Source organism: Giraffa tippelskirchi, chromosome 1, assembly GCF_054371585.1.
Source record: "Giraffa tippelskirchi isolate mGirTip1 chromosome 1, T2T-mGirTip1v1.2.pri, whole genome shotgun sequence".
Classification (NCBI taxonomy): domain Eukaryota; kingdom Metazoa; phylum Chordata; class Mammalia; order Artiodactyla; family Giraffidae; genus Giraffa; species Giraffa tippelskirchi.
Genome location: NC_137275.1, coordinates 211,303,958 through 211,326,838, shown reverse-complemented (window position 1 = coordinate 211,326,838; position 22,881 = coordinate 211,303,958). Strand labels below are relative to the sequence as shown.

The following is a 22,881-nucleotide window of genomic DNA, read 5'->3' as shown; positions in this document are numbered from 1 at the left end:
GCTACAAGAGAAACATCATGCCCAAATCACAAAAATGGCTCACAAATGGGAATTCCAGGGGTTAGGACTCTGTGCTTTCCCTGCCATGGCCCAGGTTCAATCTCCGATCAGGGAACCAAGATCCCTCACATTGAGTGGTGCAACCAACTAAAAAAGAAAAATGGCTCACAAAGTGCAAGAAACTCTGTATGAGCTGGGCATGTCAAGAACCATGGCTACAGCTGCCTCAGTAGGGTACACAGCCTTTGCCTGTACAGGCTGCTCTGAGGAACTTGAAGACAGTCCCCTCCAGGGGGACATTCCTGACTGGCATGCCATCCCCAATTCAGGCTCCAGACAGGGTATGTACTGTGACTTTAGAAAGCCCCAGGACATAGTGGCCAGGGTTCACATTGGCCAAGTCATAATGTCCACCCATACCAAGTTGTAAAACAAGGAGTATGTGACTGAGGCCCTCCACAGGGCCAAGTTCAAGCTCCCAAGCCACTAGAAGAGCCACTCCTCCAGGAAGTGGGGATTTACTAAGTTTCCTACAGATGAATCTGGAAATATGGTGCAGAAAAGTGGCTCATCCCAGATGGCTATGGGGTCAAATACACCCCTTATCGTGGCCCTCTGGACAAACGGCGGGCTCTGCACTCATGAGAGTCTTGGTGCTGTCGCCTCCTTACTCACACCCACCAGTAAATCCTACTTTCCTGTCAAAAAATTTAAAAAAAGAACCACAGCTATAGGCTCAAAATAGATGAGGATAGTGAAATACACCAGACGCGTCGATCCTAAGACAGATTTACCTGTTAAGTCCTCTGCAATCACAAATTCATCCTTTATAGATGAAAACTCCATCTCTGTCTGGTTGCTGGCATTCATGGACCCAGATCGTGACTCATTCGCATTGTCTTCAGCAACGTCCGTCGGCTGCAGAAATGCTGTGTGGACATCCTGGATGTGCGCCTTGAGATCTTCGTAGGACGGGGCTCTAAAGTCACAGCCATCACACTGAAGCACCTCCATCATCTGGGTCTACTCTCTCACATTAGGAACCTGGGGCAAAAGGCAGAACAAAACGTCTTAAGGCCTGCACTCATTGCATACCCCCAACTTGGTGGGGCCATGAGTCCACTAATGGAAGAATTCCAATATCAGCCAGTTTTTCTCACTGGACTTTGCCAGATGGAACAGTGGTCAAAGAAAGGAAATCAGACATAATAGCAATGGTGTCCTTGACATCATAACTTCAAAGAAAGGAAGAAAAAAAAAGATAAACTTTTTCTAGCTTGATATATCTTCAAATGCCATTTGTCAAGAAAACCCTTAATACTTCAAAAGTTTTCTACTTTCTTCAAAAGTAGTTTCTGAATGTCTTGACTGATTTCAGATTTCTTGGTTAAGTTAATACTGACTTTGATTCTGGCTGAGACCTATTTTCTTTTTGAACCGGAATCTTCTCAGAAGTAAAGACGATGTCCATATAGAAGAAAGAGTCAACTTCAATCTTCATTAGCTGTTTTAATACGAGAACATCAATGTTTTATCACCAAATGGTGAAACGGTGTGGAACCTCAGAGTAGCAGTGGAAAAAGCTTTTACTGTACTTTTTATTCTTCTACTATCTTAACTGATATTAAGATACACCTCCTTCCTTCCCTTTCTTACACACTGTATTTTTTTTTTCATGAGCTAAATGGTTATTTGCTTTTTACTACCTACCAATTATAACCTAACAGCTTCTCCAATCTAATTAGGTCATAAAATATTTCTCGTGAGATTCTCAAACAACTCTAGATGACAATCCAGTTTCTAGTTTCAAGTTGCACCTTGGTACCTCGATTCACACTAAGGCAACAGAAACACGTGGTTTGGAAGAAGGGCTTCTAAGGCAGGACCTTCTCTTTTTCTACTTTTCCCCTTTACAAATGTGAAGTGTGTGCTTGGGCATAAAAAGCTAGGAAGCTGATTTTGAATAAGGCAAAACTTGCCCTGGCCACCTTTGCCCTGCTATTTACTGTGTGACTGAAAGATACACATAGCTTCCCATAAACTCAATGGAGAGACTCACCATTAAGAAGTTAAAAATGTATTAGAAGGCATGCCCTTCCTATCTTCATGTATATCCTGAATTGAGATACCCAGTTATTATCCTAATGATGGAGTTACTTCACTGAGCTCATGGCAGACTCTACGAAGCCACTGTAATCTAGAACCAGATGTCCAAGCACAAAAGGCACAAGCCAAACCTTTCACTACTTTGATCGTATTTAGCACCTTCCTATACTTTTATTGTAAAAGATCAATTATTTCTGCAGGGGGAATAAAGTCGAGGAATCTGTCAATGTAGTGAAAGGAGCTATGACAGGAGGATTTTCTCTGAAAGAATGCTCCTGCTGATAGCCTGTGAAAATAACTCCTGGCAAGTCCAGCTCTGGACAGCCTGAGCTTGTAGGGCGAGAGGCACTTATTTACCTTCTCTCCTTTCACCCAGCAGTTTCTCCTTTTTCAATAAACCCTGAACTGTGCACCAGACTTCTTTTCAGCTAACTCAGCCTCCATGTTCCGGGCCACACCAGCTTTTTTCTGTCTCAGCACCAACCCAAATTGTGTGGAAGAGGTTGCTATCAGCTCTGGATCAAATTACAGCCGACACGGACGCCCCACCCCACTTCTCCTTTTCGCACAGCCCATTAGACCTGAAAACAAATTTTTCCATAGTGCAGACGACTCCTGCATTTAGAACACTTCACAGCAAAAAGGCGGATCATCAGGGTGCGCTCCCCATCCCCCCAGCTTAGTCCTTTCATCTCAGCCAAACAAGCCACAGCTCTGCTGAATGTGTTTATCACACTTTCAAGAGATAGGAGCTCCTGCGTCACTGAAGCTCTAAGTCTCACTAAGCTGCCCTAGTCCTCTGAGCTTTAGGAGCGGCCATTTTAGCTCAGAGCTTCCCCTCCGAGCACAACATGGCTTCTCTGGGATGGATGCTGCCAGGCTGACAGGCAGAGGAAACAGGAGAGGAGCAGTCTGGGCCCCTCCTCTGCCCTTCTCCTCTCAACAAAGAAGGAACTGTTTTCACTCCTTCCCGAAAAAGCAGCACCTTTCTCCTCCTCACATGTCATTCACCAAGGATCTCCCGAAGGTTCTTTTATCCCATGATTGATGGGCTGGTACGTTCATCCCAGCACAGCCCTGGTTACTGCAGGACGTTCCTGGACATGACCCTGTTCTCCAGCAGCCTTTGGGGGTGTGCTGGAGGGGGGGAACCTCCAGAATGCCTTGGCTTCTTGGGAGTCGTCCTTCCACACACAGAAGACATACCATCCGACTCTGCTTGCCGGATTCCAAAGTCTAATGACCTTTGTTAATCACCAGCCAGTCTGTCTGCATCAGCAGACCCTGCCAACAGGCACACCCTTCAACACAAAGGCTGTAGCTATTCCTTTTAAAAGAGGTTCTCTGAAAGCTCCATTGTGTAGCCGAGAGGAAAACAAAATCTCTTCCCTTCAAAACTTCAAGCCTTTAGAAATAATGTAACAGAAGGCTTTCTGCTGTGTGTCTTTTGGAAAGTTTGAGCCTCATTCTCACTACATCCACCCAAAAAATGGCAGTTCTGCCCAAGGAAAGCAGGACACCTTTGGCATTAAGTCATCCACCCCGAGATGAAATTCATCTCTCCACATGGGTCTCTTAATATCTTGGTGTCTTCCAAAGCTGTTATCAAGGATTCAAACTTCACTGGATGCAAACAAACCAACAGCCTCTTGTTCTGCTACAAAGGAGATTAAAGGGTTAGGAGATCAGGAAAAAAAAAAAAGGCCCTGATTTGGAAAAAGAAGAGATGATGAAAGTGATTTCCTAATGGGTTCTAGCTTTAATGTTGTTGCAGACTCTACCTCAAAAATAGTGCAGAGCCTTAGAAGAGGTTAATCTCCAGGCTGCTGAGAGAACCAGCGTCAGGTTCGGCTGAACGGCCTTCAATTTGATGTCCTGAAATGAGGATGTAGCCTCCTCTGAAAGGCATTTTGTCTTTGTGCACACATTGCTCCTGGAGACGCTGACAGAAGAAGAAAACAGAAATTGCCGGCATGGCCTCAACAATCAGACACAGAGACTTGATGTGTTTATGAGACTGAGGACGGACACATGGGCAAGAAGCGAAAGGAGGAGGAGACGGAAGAGGGGAGGAGAGAGACAAAGAAAGCTGGACCTGAGGATGACCCATTCATCAACCCAAGGATGTTTTTGCAGCAGATGGTAATCCTCTGAGAAACCAACAACAAAGATGAGAAATACGCTCTTGCATATTTGACTGTTTCATCAACCGAGAAAGAACAGCAACCCTAAAAGGCTAAACCAGACACTGATAGCTACCAAATGATGATTTAAAGTTAACAGCCTTGATCTCCTATCTACTTATTGTATTTAAAAATACTGCTGCAATAATGAGATTATTAGCAATATTTTTTTTTCCCACTGACCAAATCAGCAAAATCAAAAGCAGAAGAGAAAGCTTCTGAACTAACTAGAAAGAAATGCTATTTCAAAAGGTCATGAGATGAATCTACAAATCAAACAAGCACCCCCCTCTCCCATCTCCTACTCCCAATGCAGTATCTCCAGACCATTCAAGGTCAAACAGGCATCGGAAGACTAGACTTTCAACACCATCCATGATGATGCCTTGGCAGGCAGATGAATACGGGTTTGTTCCCAAATAAGCTAACACCTAATGTGATTAGTCCTCCTAATGTGAAACCTCTAGACGATTCCAATTTTCCATGACTCTGCAGTACTACTGATTACCACTGGTTGGTTTGTTCTCTTTACATTTATAGGCTGGGTGTTTCAAGAGGTGGGGTTTTGATGGAAAATCCAAAACTCAACTTTCACGTTGGACAAACTCTTGAAGACATTTTTAAAGAAAATCCAGAGATCTTGTGAAAGGTTGGGAATATACACTTGAGAACAGGGAAATGGAAAGAAGGGCCACTGGCTGCTCTTTCTCAATCTTAAAAACAGCAATTGTCAATTTATTTACAAAACAAACTGACTCAAAGACATAGTAAATAAACTTATGGTTACCAAAAGGGAAAGGGGAGTAGGGGAAGGATAAATTAGGAGTTTGAGATTAGCCGATTATTATATATGAAATAACAAGGTCCTACTGTATAGCACAGGGAAATATGTTCAATATCTTATAATAAACTCTAAAGGAAAAGAATCTGAAGAGGAATATATTATATATATATACATGTATGTATAACTGAATCACTTTCTGTATATCAGAAAGTAACACAACATTGTAAATCAACTATACTTCAATTTTAAAAAAATCACCAATTTTAATTTCTACCATCTGCCCACCACGTTCTGTGTTTAGGATTCCCAGGGGCCCATTATGCCTCTGTTTTCCTCTTGTGAAAGGTTACGTTTCAGGGGTTCACCCTGTGTCCTCCCTACTCACTGCCCAGACCCGACAGGAGAAGGGAGGCACCCTGGGTGGCTGGAGTGTGCTTCAACAATCCTGCCACCACCAACCTGCACCCAGGTCAGCCTGGGGAGCACTGTTCTCCAAGCTTGCATGGAGCATGAGTATTTTCAAGTCAAAATCCCAGCTGTCTCCAGGAAGTGTCCACGTGAAAACGTGCAGGCCTTGTCTGGACCTACACTGTTCCCTGACTGAAGGACTGCAGAGCAGAAATAAAGCTGTGAAGCACGACAGCCACAGGGATTCAGGAGCAACTAATTATATGCTTCAAAGCCTTTGAGAAATAGAACCAGAAACACCATAAGATGCCTTTCCTCTGTCCACTCCAGAAACCCAGTTTCATTTATAAGACACTGAACTTCCCAGTTCTCCTGAATCATAACTCTAAGAAAAGGCTTTAGTGAGCACCTGTTGTCTGTGCTTTTACTTTCTCCTTTCCTATGAATGGAAAAACCAGTTCCCCAAGGTCAGGTAGTGGAATGCATAAACTTTGCAACTGTTCATTTGGAAAGACAGAAAAATCAGAAAACTTAAAAGATCATTCTACAATGCAAATGTATTTGAGATCAGAAACTGTTGCTATGATGAGGTCAAAGAGCTGCGGGATGTTTTAGGAGGTTAACACCTTTCATTTCAAGCCCCAAGAACGTGGTTTGGGAAGAAAGAAGAATTTTCATGCTTAAGCTGAAAAATGAGGGGAAAAAAATCACTGATCCACTTGTGTGTGTGGGCTGCTGCTTTCAGCAGCAAGGTGTGTTGTGTATCACTACTCATCATGTACTCTTGTCATAGTCCAAGTGGCAGTGCTAATAATTTAAAAATCATTTAAAGCATCTTTCCAACCAGGACTGTTTCAAGAAATGGAGGTAAAATCTCCTTTTAGGAAAAGGAACAGTAGTTATGGAATCATACTTACAAATGCAAATATAGAATATGCATATATATATATAAAGACACACACGTGCCCATGCATGCACATATACACACACACATATCTTAGGGTGCTTGTTCTCTACACATACATATATACATATGTGTATGTATATATAAAATAACTTTCTTGACTTAATTTGAACTCAGACATGGGTATGTGCCCTCCAAAGTCTGTTACAACACTTCCAAATAATTACCAATGACATACATATTCTTCCTATGGTATAGTGATTAAAAAAATAATAAGCCAGCAAAATAAGCCAACAAAGAACTTTCAACAAGCTACCTCCATCAATCCCACATTTGGTACAACTATAGATCCTGGCTCACCATGTGGTGTCTTCAAATGTCCTATCCAATGTTTATATTGCTTGCTACATGATCTAAGCAGCTCTGTGTACTCTTGGCAATTCACCACACTAATGAAAGGTTTAACATATCAGGAAGGATAAATAATTAAGGAATTCAGAAGGGAGACACAGCTGTTCTTCAAAACCAAATTTTCAGAAGAGAAAGGATTAATTTGCAATCACATATGTAACCCTCAAGATGAGACAGAATTTAAATAGCAGCAGAGAAATACTAGGCGACCCTGAGTGCTGCCAATGCCCATGGATGGCCTCTGTTTCATGTGGTTGGCCTGGTGCATCTCCAGGACAGAGTCTGAAGCAGACAGTCTGCAGGTTAATAACCCCAGCCCCCTTCCCGCCAAAAGGTTCTTCAGGTTCTCTCTTAGTTTAGCTTTGTTCTCCTGAATCAAGTTTTCAAGTTTTACAGAGCATGTTGGAGTAACATTTCATAACAGATACCTTGGGGATCATTATTCAAATGAGATGATTTAATCCAAGTAACCCCCCCCCAGCACCACCGCCAAAAGTATCAGATATGTAAACAAGAAGCCATTCTGAGTGATCTGTTATGAAAGCAGGTAGTGAGTGTCTAATACGGAAAGAGATAGTACATACCTTCTGGAGAATTCATGCATTCCTTTGCAATGATATAAGGCTAATTGAGGCCAACAGGCCAATAGGCAGCCTGCCAGCTCTCCTGTCCTTAGAAAAGGAAGCGTGTGATTTGAACAAGGAGATAAAAGAGGAGAGAAGGGACTAGAAAAGAAAGGGAGGAAGCAGGGTGGTATCTCAGGAGCTTTAGGCTTCATTGTCTGTGAAGGGGAACCTGCAGTTCACCAGAAAAATCCTGTTCTGAGAAGCGTCTCAACAATATTCGCCTTGAGAAACAAAACAAATGAAGACGCCTCCACATGCTAAAATTCTCAAAAGGCAACCATGACAAATGAGATCCAAGCTCATTTTGTTCTTCCAAATGACAGAAAACTATTCTCTGGATTGAATGAATTCTCTGAAATGTCATGGGTCCATCTGGAAGTTCCCTGGAAACTCTGAAGCCATTCTTGTCTGAGCCTGGAGACCAAGAGAGACCCGATTTCTCTCCTCTAGAGCCAAACCTCGTCCCAATGGCAGAGACAGAGAATCACGGTGTTCCTTCATAGACTCTTCAGCATGCTGGCTGCATTTCCACAGGCACTTTGCACACTACAAGAACTCTCATTATAAAAATTGTAAAATTAAAGGGAAGTTGCAGATATGCTGCTGGGTCTTCATTACAGAACTGATTAAGACGCAGAGTAAGCACAAGCTGTAGTCAAAGACATCTTCCACAACATGAAAGACCAAACCACGCTCTGAGCAGCTCCTCTGTGGGTTTGAAGGTCTCCGTGACCGCAGGCCTTGGGCATGTCTTCAGGGCGAGATCTGTGCCTGGCTCAGGAAGTCTGGCCAACTCCACCAAGTCTAAATTCTACAGTTTCTGTGAGTGACATGGAGAAGAAAATGGCAATCCATTCCAGTATTCTTGCTGAGAAAATTCCACGGACAGAGCACCCTGGCGGGTTACAGTCCGTGGGGTCACAAGGAGTCAGACATGACTGAGAAATGAGCACACACACAGAGTGAATGAATCCAGAAACCATTTGAACAACTTACCTTGCTCCCTATTACCTTTGGAGAAAAACAAAACAAACTGAAAGGATCTATGGCTTCTGAAAGTATAAGGAAGAACCTCTTGTATTTGAGGAAAAGCCCACAAAAAACCCAATTTAATCCCTGCAAGACTTGTTCATGGCTCTGTGCTCATGGTTCGCTCAGAAAATTCAGACAAGTCACTTTAAATGAGAATTGCCCCAAGTCTGCCTCTATCTGTGGTACACAAAGCCCTGACTCAGGCAATGCAATGACCTTTCCGGTCTTTCTTATATTTGACAAAATATAATCACACCATAGCTCCTGATCTAACTACCCTGTCAGGATGAAAGCCCCAAGCAGACTGCTTTCTAGAAAGGTAAACAGTGGCTGGGCTTGTGTGAATCGTGAATTGTGAACACTCTGAAGTCCTCCTATTCATGAAGATTGTGACTTTTTTTTTCTCCCTTGGGCTCCATCTCAATCAGAAGTCATTAGAAGGTTGTCTTCCCTCTTATTAAACCAACCAACTAGCCCATTCAGGTCCACTGGTTCTCCCAGCCCCATTCCAGGAAAATAGGAAAGACACACTATGTGCTTATGTATGGAATTGGCAGATACCCAAGAATTAGGAATATATATATATTTTAATGATAGCTAAGGAATGAAATAGATGGGGAAACAATGGAAACAGTTAGAGACTTTATATTTTTGGGCTCCAAAATCACTGCAGATGGTGACTGCAGCCACGAAATTAAAAGATGCTTGCTCCTTGGAAGGAAAGCTATGATCAACCTAGACAGCATATTAAAAAGCAGAGACATTACTTTATCAGCAAAGGTCCGTCTAGTCAAGGATATGGTTTTTCCAGTAGTAATGTATGGATGTGAGAGTTGGACTATAAAGAAAGCTGAGCACCAAAGAATTGATGCTTTTTGTTGGAGAAAACTCTTGAGAGTCCCTTGGACCTCAAGGAGATCCAACCAGTCTATCCTAAAGGAAATCAGTCCTGAATATTTATTGTAAGGACTGATGCTGAACCTGAAACTCCAATACTTTGATCACCTAATGCGAAGAATTGGCTCACTAGAAAAGACCCTGATGCTGGGAAAGATTGAAGGTGGGAAGAGAGGGGGACGACAGAGAATGAGATGATTGGATGGCATCACAGACTCGATGGACATGAGTTTGAGTAAGCTCCAGGAGATGGTGATGGACAGGGAAGCCTGGCGTGCTGCAGTCCAGACGGTTGCAAAGAGTCGCACACGACTGAGTGACTGAACTGAACTGAACTGAGGGAATTTCTTTTCTCTTGCTATCTTCAATCTACTCTCAGCAAGTAAGTCTACTTGCTACAACTCAAGAACTTCTAAGCAGAAAGTTAAGATATTTGTCTGCCAACACAACAGAATTTTCTTTTTTATCACCAAGTGAAAACACTACAGTGGCTCAGGTACTTGACCAAGCCCCACATTCCATAAATCCTTAATGATAAATCCCACTTTGCGTAACAAAATTTCAGCTATTGAGCTGCTAGAACAAACAAACAAAAAGACGATACAGAAATCTCCAACAAGTAAAAGAATTTGTTTTTAGCAGGTGTGACAACCTCTCCTGCCACCTTCAGCTTGAACAAGTCTTTGGAAGCCTTTACTTGGACTATTTCACTAAACAAAGAGATTCGATTATGATAGTCAACCTTTTTGTACAAATGAGAGGGTTTTATAAAATCTTCTTCTCACAGTTTGAGAGATTGTTTTCTGACTTAATTCATCCTTCACTTTTTATTATACTCACAGACAAATAAATGCCCTCTTCTATATGGCTGACTCCTCCTCATGCAGTTCTGGGCTCAAATTTCTAGGAGCTTCCTCACAACTCCATCTAACTAGCCTGCTGTCCCTACTCCCATGAAACTGAGTCCCCATCCACAACGCTGACCGTAAACTGAGTCCCCATCCACAACTCTGACCGTACTCACGTTTTCTCTACCATGGTATGCTGCCTTGTAAGTTGCTTCACTGTTGCTAGGACACCCGTGGGGTCTCCCTCTGCAAGAACAGAGGCACCCTGAGAGCAAGCCCACGCCTATCTATTTACATGGGTATTTTCAGCACTGGAGACAATTCACACCACAGGTACTCAGCAAATGTGTTGAATGAATGAACAAATGAATGAATGAATCAGACCTTATGAATGACTGGATTTCAATCGACATAAAAAGATTGGTCATGGGAGTTAGATTCTTCTACTATCCTATGCTGTCATAGAGCAGTGGTCCCAAGAAAGGGCAATCTTGCCCCTACAGACTCCAGCCCAGGAATATTTTGAAACATTTTTGGTTCTCACAACTGGTTGAGGAGGTGGTGTTACTGGCATCTAATGGGGAGAGGCCAGGGGTGTTGCTAAACATCCTACAATGCACAGGACAAACCCCATAAGAAAGAAAGATCTGGTCCAAAATGACAAAAAATGGGGAGGCTGGAAACCCTGTCACGAGTGGTCTCGAGGTATTTTCAGTTTCTGAATAGAAGCCACCTGCCTTCATAAGCCTTTCATGTGGTCCTGGACGGGGAATCTCTGGACTAGATGATCAGCAAGCTCAAAGATTCTATGATTCTATGATTCAAAATGATCTTAGCAGCCTTCCTGTCCCATGATATCATGAGTTTTTTAGTTTTATTTTTCTGATTTGGGCATTTGACTATAACTGTTTCAAGAAAAATCCAACATTAAGGCATGTTACTGGTCCATCTTTCTTTAGTGATAGCCCCTTGCACTGATGATGACCCTATGGGCTTTGTGGGTAAGGGCTTAACATCATTAAAAATTGTCAAATCCTACAGTTAGCACATGGCCTCCAACTAAAATTTCTATGAAAAATATCATGCACACTTTCTCTTCTCCAACATAAAAAAACATCTTCTCTCAAAGTGATGGGGCCCCAGGCTAATCAAAATCACTCTTCAAAGGATGAGTACTGTGTTCCTTCTGGTTCTTATATCCTCAGGGTCCAGCATAGATCTGGCCCTCTCTGACAAGACCTGTGGGATGAATGAGTGTACGCATGCCTGCATTCCAGGAGAAAATTAAACCAGTGGTACCAACACAAACATTTAGGAACCTAAGCAATTCCAGAGAGCTTCCATGACCAGAAAAGCAAAATAAAACTTAGCACCATATGATCCTGCCCCAAGTCAACTAATAAAGTTCATGAAGCCACATCACAGTGCTTGGCTGACTACTGAGATAGTAAGAATTCTAAGTTCCCACTTGCTCATGACCTGTGAAGCGGCCGTCTTACTGTTCCTCACTATCCAAAGGGAAAGGGACTTCTCTGGTTGTCCAGTGGTTAAGAATCCACCTGCCAGTGCAGGGGACACAGGTTCTATCCCTGGTCTGGAAAGATTCCACATGCCTTAGGGCAACTAAGCCCGTGTGCCACAGCTACTGAGCCCGCGCTCTAGAGCCCGTGCTCTGCAACAAGAGAGGCCACTGCACCACAACTAGAGAGTAGCCCACATGCAGCAACAAAGACCCAGTGCGGCCAAATCAGGAAATAAGAAGGATCAAAAGGGAGAAGCTACTCTGGTGACATCATTCCAACACTGTTCAGCTCCCCTGAACTGACATGACACTTGGAGTCATCACCTGGGCCTTCACTTGACTGTCTGGTTGCCTACACTCCACCAAAAAACCTTTCAATTCTTGTTAGCAAAGATTCTGGAAACCCGGAGGAACGATTCTCCCCTGTAGCTCAAAACTGTATAAACCTTTTCAGTAGAGGGAACTATCGTGTTGGTCAAAGCAATCATTCAGGATTTTTCTGTAAGGTGGTACAGAAAAATCCGAACGAACTTTTTGGCCAACACAATATAACAACATTAGACAGAAGCAGAGTTTTCTCAAGCTCTTCCCTGGTGGCTCAGAGGGTAAAGAATCTGCCTGCAAGGCAGGAGACCCAGGTTTGATCCCTGGTTCAGGAAGATCCCCTGGGAGGAAGGAAATGGCAACCCACTCCAGTATTCTTGCCTGGATAATTCCATCAACAGAGGAGCCTGGCGGGCTATTACCCATGGGGTCCCAAAGAGTTGGACATGACTGAGGGGACTAACACTTTAGAGTTTTCTCTCCTTGGCTTCCCTAAAAATATTGAAACAATAAATTATGAGAGGAGATCTCAAAGACCATTTAGCCCAACATGGCCCAAAATTTTCATTTTTCAGATTGTGAAACTGAAGGTCTCAGGAAAATTAGTCTGCCCAAGGTTTCTGGAACATATTCTCTGGAGCAGGGGAAAAAAAAAATCTGTTGAATTCCATAATCTGGGAAAGGAAATCAGCAGTGAAAATGCTTTATAAATGTTATTCAGTTCATTAATAGCTATTCACACTTGAAGTCCGTGCTCCATATATTCTCACTAACAGGAGTGTTTCTTCACTGAGGAGGCAGATTCCAGCAAAGCCCCAGTGTCTCCTCCACTCGGAATTCTATACTCAGGAGCTTAACTGAAAAGGTGCAGAATCCATCATCTGCAGTTTGACTGTTCAAAGATCTTCTTAGGCATGCAAGCAGTGTGCCCCTGCTTTGGAAACACATTTGGAAGACTGAAAGTTGCTGACAAAGGTGTACACAGAAGGACGAGAGTTATAACACTGAATTATCTTCCCTCAGAATCTAACCTCGTGGAATCAGAACAAGGTCGTGTAGTAGCTTTATGCCCACCAAAGCTACCCCATGAGAAGCATCGTCTTGTTTCTTATGGAAAATGTGCTCTGCCAACAAAGTCACTGAAGAGGCTGGCTGAATGAGTCTTAGGGGTATCTGGAAATATCAGGGTCAGTTCATTTAAACAAAGGGGAAGAGCAGTCAGTCCTCCAAACGCCTGGCAGGAAAGCTTTCTCCTTGTGGCACACCTAGCAAGTGGCTCAGACCAATAATTCCAGAATATTGGTGAAAACATCACTTCAAATTGCATATCATGTTCTAGAACCAACCATAACTTAGAATATTTCACCGTGTTTACTAATACTATATATATTAAATATATATATTTATCTATATTCCTAATAGATCTCTCTATCCATTTGTTGGATATGAAAACCTAAATGTGGACTTCCCTGGTGGCTCAGTGGTAAAGAATCTGCCTGCCAATGCAGGAGACACAGATTCGATCTCTGATCCAGTAAGATCCCACATGCCACGGAGCAACTAAGCCCACACACCACAACTACAGAAGCCCATGCTCTCTAGAGCCCATGTTCCACAACAAGAGAAGCCACTGCAGTGAGAAGTCCGCGCACGGCAACTAGAGAGTGACCCCCATTAGCCGCAAGTAAAGAAAGCCCACGTGCAGCAACGAAGACTCAGAACAGCCAAAAATAAATAAATTTTTTTAAAAAAGCTAAATGTATCCAAAAGGCCAGAAATCATCTTTAACTTTTCAAATATTCCCTGTAAAATGTCTTTAGGAAAGGGTCCCTTCTCATAATGAAAAGAATGACTTAGAAATCAGGAAGATGCTGAGATCTCCACGTTTGTCTTCCCATAGAATATCTGCACTGACATTTTGAAGATCCATGTAATCTTCATCCTTTAAGTAAATGATTCTCAAAGAGAGGTCCCTAGACCAGCAATATCATCATCAGCCAAGAATTCATTAAGAATGGAATTTCTCATGTTCCACTCCAGACTCAGTGAATCAGAAACTCTGGGGTAGGGCCCCGCAATCTATATTTTTAACAAGCCCTCAGGGTGATTTTGATGCTCACGCCAGTTTTAAGATTAAGCTCAACTCTTCCTTCCAGTCCCTGAGACCACCAGCTAAAATGCTGAGTTTCCTTCTCTTCTCACTGGGAATCCTACTTACAAGGGCTGTTGATTGAGTGAATATGATAATAGCTATGCAGTCTTTAAAGAGCCTAGGAGAGGACTAATGTTTGCAAATATTTCACTTCTTATTTAGCAATTACTGGGAAAATACTAAGTTGCAGAATCTAGCATCAGAAGTTAGTAAGAGCACACCCATAGAAGACAGAGTTAATAGCTGTAAAAAAATGAACACTGTGGCCAAGACAATGCTGATACTGATATTCATCTCACTTAATAATTTCAAATCATTCAAGACATGGTGTCCTTGATATTTCTAAAGTGGAATGTGGCAATCCACAAAGGAAAGAATTGGGAGTATTTCATCCAAAAAATACAAAGAGTTGGGTAAATCCTGAGGACCCTAGACTTCCATGACAGGAAGCTTTCTTAGTAAACAAAATCTTATTAGAAAACACTTTCAAACTTGGAGTGGTTATTTGATTATCACACTAAAAATGCATCTGAGTTAAATCTGTTGTAAGAATCAACATTTGAAAACATAAATGTGTTTGGAAATCCCTCAAAAGAAGGGTTTGTGCTTTCAGCTGACCAAGGAACTTCCAGAAAAAAAATGGTGGCTAAATGTCTCAAATTACAAACAAAGGCTCGAGTAAAGGAAAAGAAAGAGGAAAATACATAAACAAAGAAAAAAAATGGCCCACCCCAAACCAGTAGATCTATGGGACCCTCAAATCAAAAGCAGGATTTAAAACTTAGAATCACAGAGTTCATCAACTGTGTTGTACCAACGCATCTAACCAGGACGTTTGTAGATTGCTGAAGGCTACAGAATAAAGACAATCCATCAACACCCAGATTCAGGTTGTGAAAGCAGAATTAAGCAGGACTTCAGGAGGAAATTTAAGATATTACCCTCCTTACTTGGAAGGCGAAAGAAAGTTCTGAGAGGTATATCCTAATTAAAGATAAGTTAGTTAGGAAAAAATGAACTGAGGTCAAAAAAAAGTGAAAGAAACATGGCATGGAAAAGACCAATGAACAATCTATTTTGAAAGAACAGGGCACAGAAGAATATTATATAAAATGACAGATAATATGAAAGAAGATATCAAAGATAAGGTGATAAAACATCAGAATGAGATAAAAGAGAAGCTGGCAGTTGAAGAAAGAAACTGACAACAAAAATAATATCACTGCAGAACCAATAAATACATTAAAGTAATAAGAGGCAAAATCCACAAACCAAAAACAGAGTTGACGATATGGAAAACAGTCTTCAAAACACTGCACAAAATGCAGAGGAAAAGGACAAGTAGATGAAAGCAAACAGAGAAGATGACAGATAAGAGGGCTTGAAAACAGAGACCCAACATACAGATAAAAGGTATTCTCAAAGTAGACAGCAAAACAAAATATGCTCAAATCCATGATGGAAACTAACTTCCTTCAAATAAAGGACTATCTCATGTTCCAAAGAAAAGTAACAGAGAATCATCAAAATTGAGACATTCTGGTAAAGTTACAGTTTTCTAGGATAAACACTGACTTCCATAAAGTCAAGATTTTTAGTCAATTGCAGGGAGAAAAGTCAAGACAGCCACAGAGTTCTTCCCAGTAACTTTCAATGATGGACAGAAGTGAGTGGATGTCTACAGAGAAAGAGCATGATCAGAGTATTCATTTCCCAACTGAATTCGCAACCATGTATAAAAGTAATAATAATAATAAAAAAAAAAAACACGTTTTCCAATCAGCATGGTAAGAGAATGCACCACTTAGTGAGTTTTCTTCAGAATCTATTCAATGATGTAATATATCCAAGGGAAAGTTCAAAATCAAGATCTCAAGAACGGCGAATTTAGAGGTAAGGAAAGGATGTGAACACTGAATCCACTTACATTTAGAACAAAGACTGATCAACTTATAATAATTACAAAACAAAATTACAATCCCTTCAGGGGAACAATTATAATAACAATAGATTATTCCATATAATAATAACAATAAAATTATATAGAATTGGGAATCCTCAAGCATAACAACAAAAATAAAGATGTGAGGGTGAAGAGGCATTGGAAGATAAACAGAAGTGGAAGAATATTCTCAAGTCTCACAGAAAGATATATACAAATATGTGATAGTATTCCTTCTAGAGTTTATAAACAGAGGTATTAAAGTTGAAAATTTAATTAATAATAAAAATAAAAATTGACTACATAGCGTTTAATTTCTTTTTGAACAAAGAAAACACAACCCACGGAGTAAAAAACAGAGAACAAAGGAAAGTGATAGAAATACACAAGTATGTGCAAAAAATTAATTAGAATCAAGTTTAGAAGAGAAACCATAAATGTGAACTGGACAACTACTATGGGAAATATTCCAAGACTAGATTCAAAAACAAACTCCAAATGCATTTTGTCTACAAGAGACACACATACAGCAAAATGACACAAATGCTTTAAAATTATGGTAAAAGTATATCAAGAAAAGAAAAGTAGAGATACTGATAAATATTAATCATGGTTAAATTCAAGATAAAAAAGCCTATAAGCTTAGCTTCAAATTTTTGTAAAAGTAGAAAGAGAAAATAACAACAAATGTAAAGGAAAATAAATTCTATTTTTAAAACTTTAAAAGTGAACATTTAGGGAATTCCCTGGCAGTCCCGTGGTTATGACTTCACCCTTTCACTGTAGGGGGTACAAGTTCAATCCCTGGTCAGGGAACTAAGATCCCACATGCCACATGGTGTGGCTAAAAAAAACCCCAAACATGAATATTTAATAATGTAAAAAATTATGAAGATTGATCATAAATATTTATGCATCCAACAGCACCAAATGGAGAAAGAAAAAAATGGTGATATAAGAAGAAATAGATACATGTTCTTAATATGTTAAATGGAGAAAGAAAACTAAGGATAGAATTAACAGAACTAATAAAATTAAATTGAGCTACATTTCAAATTCTGTATCATGTAAACAGGAAGCACATCTTCATTTCAAGCAAGTATGACACATTTACAAAGGTTTTCAAATGCCCATGGAGGCTTACAAGTGTCTATAATGCCAGAATAAAGAGATAATAAATTACAAATAGAAAAAAAGTAGTCTATCATTTCTGTTTACACTGCAGCAAAACCTGGGGGAAAAAGAAAACTAGAAATTTCAAACACTTGGAAAAAAATCTTTAACATTCTTTTAAACAATCAAGATAACCAGAAACAAAAACTCAACTACATATTGTGACTTTAAAAACCTTATTATGTAAAATGTGCAATTTAGAAAAGCTGTACTTAGAGGAAATTTCATAGCTCTATGAAAATTATGAAGAAATAATACTTCTTGTAATCAAGAAATAAGACTAAATGAATTAAACATCTAACTCAAGAAAAAGAAAAAGAGCAAGGAAAAATTTAATTAAGATAAAGATAAAAACTCAGGAGTCAAAAAGAAAAACAATAAAATGACTGAGTAATCATTTATTTTTTAAAAATGCAATTCTGTGCAAAATTAAATAAAAACCACTGCCTAGCCTAATAAGAGGAGGGAAAGCAAAACACAAATATAAAAAATTAATAATAAGCAGAAAGCATCCTTGAATGTAAACGAAAATAAAATATTATTTAAAAATGACTAGGCACAACTCATAATAATATTTATCAACCTAACTGTCAGAGATGATTGTCCAGAAGCACATACACTACCAAAATTAATCCAAGAAAAGAAACCCAATCAGAGAAGGGTCTTCAAAAATTCAGTATATCAGATGATTTTTAGATTGGTCCAAAATCTAAAGCATAAGAGTTTCACCAATTTATTTCCAAACACACTACAGTGTAGCATAAATATCAAAGCTCACTGCCAAAACAATAAATAGTAATATAGAAATAATAAAAGTAGACCAATGCATTTATAAACATCGGGGCAAAAATTCACAATAAAATCCAGGTGCACATTAAAGGAGTATCACTCCATGATCAAGTGGGGTTCACTGCAGGAAGGCAGTATTTCAGTAACAAGAAAATCGAGGGAACTCTGGTGGCCCAGTGGTTAGGACTGTCATTGCTGAGGGCCCAGTTTAACCCTTTGTTGGGCAACTAAGATCCCAGAAGCCACACACAGCCAAAAAAGAAAATCTAGATTCTACCATATTAGGAAGTCAAAGAAGAAAAAATGATTTCATCAACATAGAGAGACTGGACAGCATTTGATGAAATTCCAGAACTATTTATTATTAAAATGTTTTAATAAGATATATATAAACATTTTAATGTATATATATACATATAACTCAGCAGCATGCTTAATAATAATACATTATAAAAATTCAAATCAAAAATCAGACAAGGATCATCACTATTACTTAGCATTGTGGAAATCCTAGCCAATGCACGTGTACAAGAAAAGAGACATAATGATTGGAAAAGATGAGATAAAGTCTCTAGTATTTTACCAGATAATTCACCTGAGTGTGGGCCCAGGTGAACAACACTTTCTACTTAATAATTTAACGTATTTTTTTTCAACAAGACGTTATTACTTTAACATTTAAAACCACCATGAAATGTCAAGCACTAGAGTGAGCTGGCAAGGTATTAGTTATCAGTGGTTTGTACCTCAGTGCACCAAGAATACTGACTCTTCTGCCAACCCTGGCATTCCATTGTCTACCCAATTTGACTCTTCAATGACTCTTTAAGTCAATAATCTCAGATGATCCCTACCCAGTAATTTCAGGAACTCCAGCCTTAAGGTCAGGAAGACAATTTTTCATCGATTATATCTGCATATAATCAAGTCTGAAGCAACAGGTTGCTCCACCCATGTATTGAAGCTATACTCTATCTCCTCCTTAAAGGAATTTTAAGCAAGTGGGTGGAAAACTATGAGAATGACCTCCTGAAGTCAAATTAAGAGGCCCAAACCAATGTCTTTTCCCTCATAACTATCTAGAAGAATCTCAGCCTTGGATCTGTGTTAATCAATGTTGTCTCCCTACTCTGCAGTGGTATCCCTGAAAATTCATGGTTTCAAACTTACCCATAGTCTGCAGTCCAACAAGTGGAAGAGGTTTCCAGCTTCTGTCTCCCTTTCCCTTTCTCTTGCCCATGGGTACCTATCCCCTCCCTCCTCTCTTGCCCCACTGGAAGACAGGCTCCACTCCTTTCTATCTAAGACCTAGGCTCTGACCAACCCTTTCCTGCCTCACCTGGGAGCCCACCTGGTCTGCATTTTCAATTTCTCTCTGACTACAGCTAAGTCATTTCCATCTTAAAGTCACCTATCCAGGAAGAACTCACCCCTCCTCACAACACACACAAACACACTCACACACTCACTCCACGGCCCTCTGACCTATATTCTCCCCTGGGAAAACAATACAAGTACAGTCAAAACCACCTAGGGTTGAATCTCAACTCTATGCCTTATGAGCTATGGGAATTCTTGACAAATATATAAATTCTCCAAACCTTTATTTCCTCATCCACACACAGAAATCCACATTTCGTAAGGTTGTTGTGTGGAATAATATGGATAATGACCACAAAGCATTTGGCACAGTAGCTGGCATATAGGAAGATGTAACTATAATTGCCAGAATTACCAAGAATTCCCCCTTTTCACAGACAAGCTGCTTTCATGCTCCTTATTTCTCCCTCAGTCCTCTCCATCTGGCATTTGTAACTACCATTCTGCAGAAACAAACGCACCATGGTCAAGAATGACCTTCTTCAGGCCAATGAAAGAATACTTCTACTCCTTATGTAACTTAACCGTGACTTCTGCACCATTCTCTACCATAACCCGCTTTCTCCTTTAAAATAACTCTCCCCTGGATACATAAGAACTGTCTCCCCCAGAACTACCTGTCTCCCCCAGAACTGCATTCATCTTTCAGTCTCACGTGGGACCAGGGTCTCTCAACCTCAGCATCACTGACATCTGGGGCCAGATTTTGTTGTTGGAGGGCTCTCCTGGGCACTGAAGGATGCTTGGCATCACCCCTGGCCTGCACCCAGTAGATTCCAGTAGCATCTACCTCCCTTCCCCCGCTCACCCCTAGTAGTGACAACCAAGGCGTTTCTGCTGGTCTCATTGGACACACTTGGGGCAATCGTCCCCAGTGAGAACCACTCTCTCCAGAAAACCCTGTCCTGCACTGCAGGGCTGAGCTGAGACCATTCCCAGGTGTTCCTAACCCTCCCAAGCATTTCCCACCCAGCACTGTCTGCCTGACTGCCTGTCTCCTCACACTGCAGTGTAAATTCCTTGGCAGCAGGGACTGTTTGGTTCAACCTCAGCCCATGCCAGTTTCTGGAACCCACATACTCGTCTTCCTCCCACTAAAAACAAATTTATTATAAGACACACTCTAATAGGCTTCCCTGGTGGCTCAGTGGTAAAGAATCTGCCTGCCAACACAGAAAACATGGGTTTGAACCCTGGGTTGGGAAGATCCCCCGGAGAAGGAAATGGCAACCCACTTCAGTATTTTTGCCTGGAGAATTCCATGGACAGAGGAGCCTGGCAGGCTACAGTCCATGGGGTCGCAAAGGAACTGGACATGACTTAGCGACTAAATAACAACACCCCAACACTTTAATATAAATTTTCAAGGTTAGAAAACCCCATGCACAAAATGTAAACTTGGATTGTAACATGCATCCTTCTTGTACAAATGTGGGGGCAAGTGTCTCGGTAGCTAGAAAATAAGGAATCAGGCTGGACTAAAGGGCGGCATGTGTCTGGCGGCGGCAGAGTGAATGTTAACGCATGAGCTGAGCATCAGAATGAGAGATGGGCTTTAGCCTCAGTTCTCCATGGACATGAATTAGGGGCCTGGCTTGTAGGTGGAAGCTGTTCTACCAGGACATCAGCAGGACCCTTCTGCTGGTTTCCCTCTGTATTCTCAAGTTTAAGTCATCTCCTTCCTAATCTTAATGCTGTCCTTGTCTTAAGACTTCCTGGCTGATTAGGAAATTTTGAAACTTAATGATGTGTTTCTACCTTCATTCTCCTCCCTTCACATCCTTGTATGCATTACTACGTTCCTTATACTGTCCCTGCCTCTGGCAATGAAATTTCAGACAAAGAAGAGTGTCCTTACAAAATACCATGTTCACTCATAAAACATTGCTGTATTCCAGGAAGCTGATGTATTGGAGGGATGGGAAATGTCAGGATTGAAAAGAACTAACTGGTCTCCAAACAGTTTATTTCTGTGGAATTTCTCAAAAAAAAAAAATGTCTTTGAAGACCCACATATTAAACAGAAATGAGGTCACTGATGGTCAAGGTTCAGTACAGCGTAGGCAAAGCTCTCTTGTCTCCAAAGCTAAGTACCCCAGGCACCCAGCTCCTTGGCCTGCATTACAAAGCCCGTGCTTCTCCTTAAGGAATTCTTAGGGGAAAATTCTAAGGAATTTTCACAGGTATAAATCAGTGAAAAAATTAGCTGCACAACAGAACGCATTGTCTCTTGCTAGTTAAATAATGACGGTAATAACAATGATGTTTGTATATAAATACAGAAAACAATGAGAAGATATATTTCCCAAACCCACGGTGAAGTTTTCTCTGGGAGTGGAGTTAAAAAGGACTTTCACTTTCCCTGAATTCCAGCTTCTAGAATGTTTGTATATTTGTTATTAGTATGTCGGTTTTACAAGCTGCAGATGATTTTTAAAAGTTTGAGTGTTTTCAGAGAAATAAACAAGCAAAACAGTCCCCCTTAAAAAAAAAATCCCCAGGTCCAACAAATCAGCCCACATATTAGGGAACATGTGGGTGTGTGATCACTTTGGTGTGTAAATACTTAATGTGTCCACATAATAATGTGGGCACGTTAACAAAAGCAGCACAGCCAAGAATGACCACAGAACACTAACTGCCTATTAGCAGATGGGCCCAATGGCAATGCTTTGCTAGCTCTCTACAGCAACTTCACACAGAAGCAGGTGCATTCCATACTACTTGAGAAACCAAGGTTCGGCTGGAACACAAACTTTAATCAGTCAATCAGCGAACCCAATTAACAAACCATTCCATCTAATGTTCAGTTTTGTTCCACAAGGCCCAAGAAAGACAAAGACTGTTCGCCAGGGGCTGCACCCTTTATCTTATACCTCAAAACAGGTACATCTTAAATGTCCCTCCAGGAAATATTAGAGGCAATACAATCCGTTAGCCCCCTGGAGACACATGGGACACCAGTCATGACCACTTCATCCCACAACTGAGATAAGGTGAGAAATCTGAGACTCAATGAGGTAAAGTCTGGCTTAGAAGTATCTTCTCATTGCCAAGACCATTACATCACACCTCTAGGCAGGTGAAAAGGGAGTCATTGACCTGGAGCTCTCTGCCCTCCTTTAAAAGAAAAATCATTTTCAACTGAGTCCAAAACACATTTATTGACCAGCTACCATGTGCCAACACCAAGCATTTATTGAACACTTGAGTGCCTACTAGGATAGCTAGTATGGTTCTAGACCTCGGGAAAAAAGGAAAGAGACACGGTGTTGGGGGCGGGTACAAAAGGCAGTATACGGGGAGACAAAAGGTAAGTATAAGCCGTGCTGTTTCTCATGGAAGTTAAAATATAGTTGGGACAAGACTAACAGAAAAGAAATTAGAGAATAAAGAATTC

General features: G+C 40.9%; 1 protein-coding gene across 12 annotated transcripts in view; it reads right to left on the bottom strand.

Annotated features, from left to right (window-relative positions):
* Positions 1 to 22,881, bottom strand: part of ZNF462 (zinc finger protein 462) — a 178,972-nt gene that overhangs the window by 91,889 nt on the left and 64,202 nt on the right. For all 12 annotated transcript variants that reach the window (XM_081525575.1, XM_081525536.1, XM_081525497.1 and 9 more), the window contains one exon: positions 795 to 1,044. In XM_081525575.1, the coding sequence (XP_081381701.1) occupies positions 795 to 1,017 (223 nt within the window). In that variant the 5' untranslated portion in view covers positions 1,018 to 1,044. The remainder of the gene's footprint in view (positions 1 to 794; positions 1,045 to 22,881) is intronic.